Here is a 2,015-nt window from a genome sequence, read left to right on the forward strand (position 1 = left end):
ATTGCTTCTGCCAATTCTTTCAACAACAAACCAATCAGGTAAGGTTTCTAAGCACAAACGCTACTACACAGAGACAGGAGCGATGGTGACCTGAGCAACACCGGACGTGTGTGTGTCCCCGTGCTTCAGTGTCTGGGCAGCTCTGTAGTCCACGAAGGGCATTGTACGCAGTTTAACGGAACCCACGTGAGGCGAAAGGCGTTTTGCCTAATGAAGTCTTCCCCTCACAGCCCAGCTCCCAGACAGACTGGGCGGCAGGGTCACCCTTGGGGACGCTTGAGAGTTCTGGCACATGAGATCCAAAGGACCCTCCTCCTCCTCCTCCTTGTCCCCCTCCCTGTGGCGGGGGGTCACCTCGCTGGGGACCACGTGGCTGTAGGTGGCTGCGGTCTCCCTGGAGAAGACGGTGTCCTGGTCGTAGGAGATGAGCTCGTTGCTGAGGGTCACGGTCGCCACCCGGGTGCGCCGGGAGCAGAGGCGGCCGCACCCCAGCAGCTGGGCGAACACCTTCCGGAAGTCCGCGTTGAAGGCGTAAATGACGGGGTTGAGGGAGGAGTTGGCCCAGCCGAACCAGACGAAGACGTCGAAGGTGGTGTCGCTGACACAGGGGAAGCCGGCGCGGGCGCCCTCGGGGCGGCGGCTGCAGAAGGGGGCCATGCAGTTCAGGAGGAAGAAGGGCAGCCAGCAGCACACGAAGACCCCCATGATCATCGACAGGGTCTTCAGCACCTTGGTCTCCTTCTGGATGGACGCCCGCAGGCCGGGCTCGGGCTCACGGCCGCCGCACCTCTGCGCGCGCTGCCCCGCCCTCTCCAGGCAGGCAATCCTGCTGATCTGCGCCTGCGCGATGCGGTAGATGCGCGCGTAGGTCACGATCATGATGGCCACGGGGATGTAGAAGCTGATGAGCGAGGAGGCGATGGCGTAAGTGCGGTTCAGGCTGGAGTCACAGTTCTCCTCCCGCACCTCTGGGTCCCCCGCTGTCCCCCAGGCCGTCCCGTTGGCCAGGTCGGCTGGCGGCGGGTCCACCGCGCCCCGGGAGCCTGCCTCGTCCCGGTGCCAGTGGAGCTGGACCGGGATGAAGGAGATGAGGATGGACAGGGTCCAGGCCAGGCCCACCATGACCAGGGCCACGCGCGGGGTCATCCTCTGCTGGTAGCTGAAGGGCCTGGAGATGGCCCAGTAGCGGTCCACGCTGATGACGCACAGGTTCAGGATGGAGGCGGTGGAGCACATGATGTCGAAGGCCACCCACACGTCGCAGAAGGCCCCGAAGGGCCAGTGGCCGGCCACCTCCGCCACAGCCTTCCAGGGCATGACCAGCAAGGCCACGAAGAGGTCGGACACGGCCAGAGACACGATGAACATGTGGGTCATCCTGGCGCGCAAGTGGCGGCTGCGCACGATGGCCGCGCACACCAGCACGTTGCCCAGCAGGGTCCAGACGATGAGCAGGGTCAGGAGGCCGGCGGTGAGCACCTGCGCGGGCCCCAGCGGCGCCGCCCCCTCCGCTCCCCCCGGGGCGCCTCCGGGAGCCAGCTGCTGCCGCGCGGGGTACTCCGTGCCATTGCGCCCCCGCAGCAGCATGTCGGACTCGGACTCGGACTCCGCGGCAGGGGCGGGCTGCGTGCGCTCCAAACGTCGGCCCTGTGCCCCCCGGGCGGCCCCATCGGGCACCCGGGGGTAGCGCGAGGGAACCCGCGGCCAAGGATCCCAGAGCCCCCGGGGGACGCTCACCGCGCGCTGCGCTGGGACTCCGGGGCGCGCGGGGCCTCTTCTCGCCTCCGGCGCCTCCGGGTGGGTGGCCGCGGTGCGCCCCTTCGGTGCCGGCGCTGGGGACAGGAAGTCGCCGGGCCGCGGGGCTGTTCCTGGGAGCCCGCAACGCGCAGCGCCCCGGCGCGCGGAGCTGTGTCTGGTTCCGAGCCGGAGACGCACGGAGCGAGTCACCACCGAGGGGGCGGGGGCGGGAGGCCGGCTCGAGGCGAGCGTGGCGGCGCTGCCTGGGTCCCCGCGGC

At 68.7% G+C, this 2,015-nt stretch overlaps 1 protein-coding gene across 1 annotated transcript; it reads right to left on the bottom strand.

Annotated features, from left to right (window-relative positions):
* Positions 1-207: 207 nt before the first annotated feature.
* DRD5 (dopamine receptor D5) lies at positions 208-1,587 on the bottom strand (the record flags this gene model as incomplete). The annotated part of the gene is made up of 1 exon (XM_081106293.1): positions 208-1,587. One exon carries the CDS (start codon positions 1,585-1,587, stop codon positions 208-210), a length of 1,380 nt encoding a protein of 459 aa, XP_080962419.1.
* Positions 1,588-2,015: the final 428 nt, after the last annotated feature.

Source organism: Myotis nattereri, assembly GCF_964212035.1.
Source record: "Myotis nattereri genome assembly, chromosome: 1".
Taxonomy (NCBI): Eukaryota; Metazoa; Chordata; class Mammalia; order Chiroptera; family Vespertilionidae; genus Myotis; species Myotis nattereri.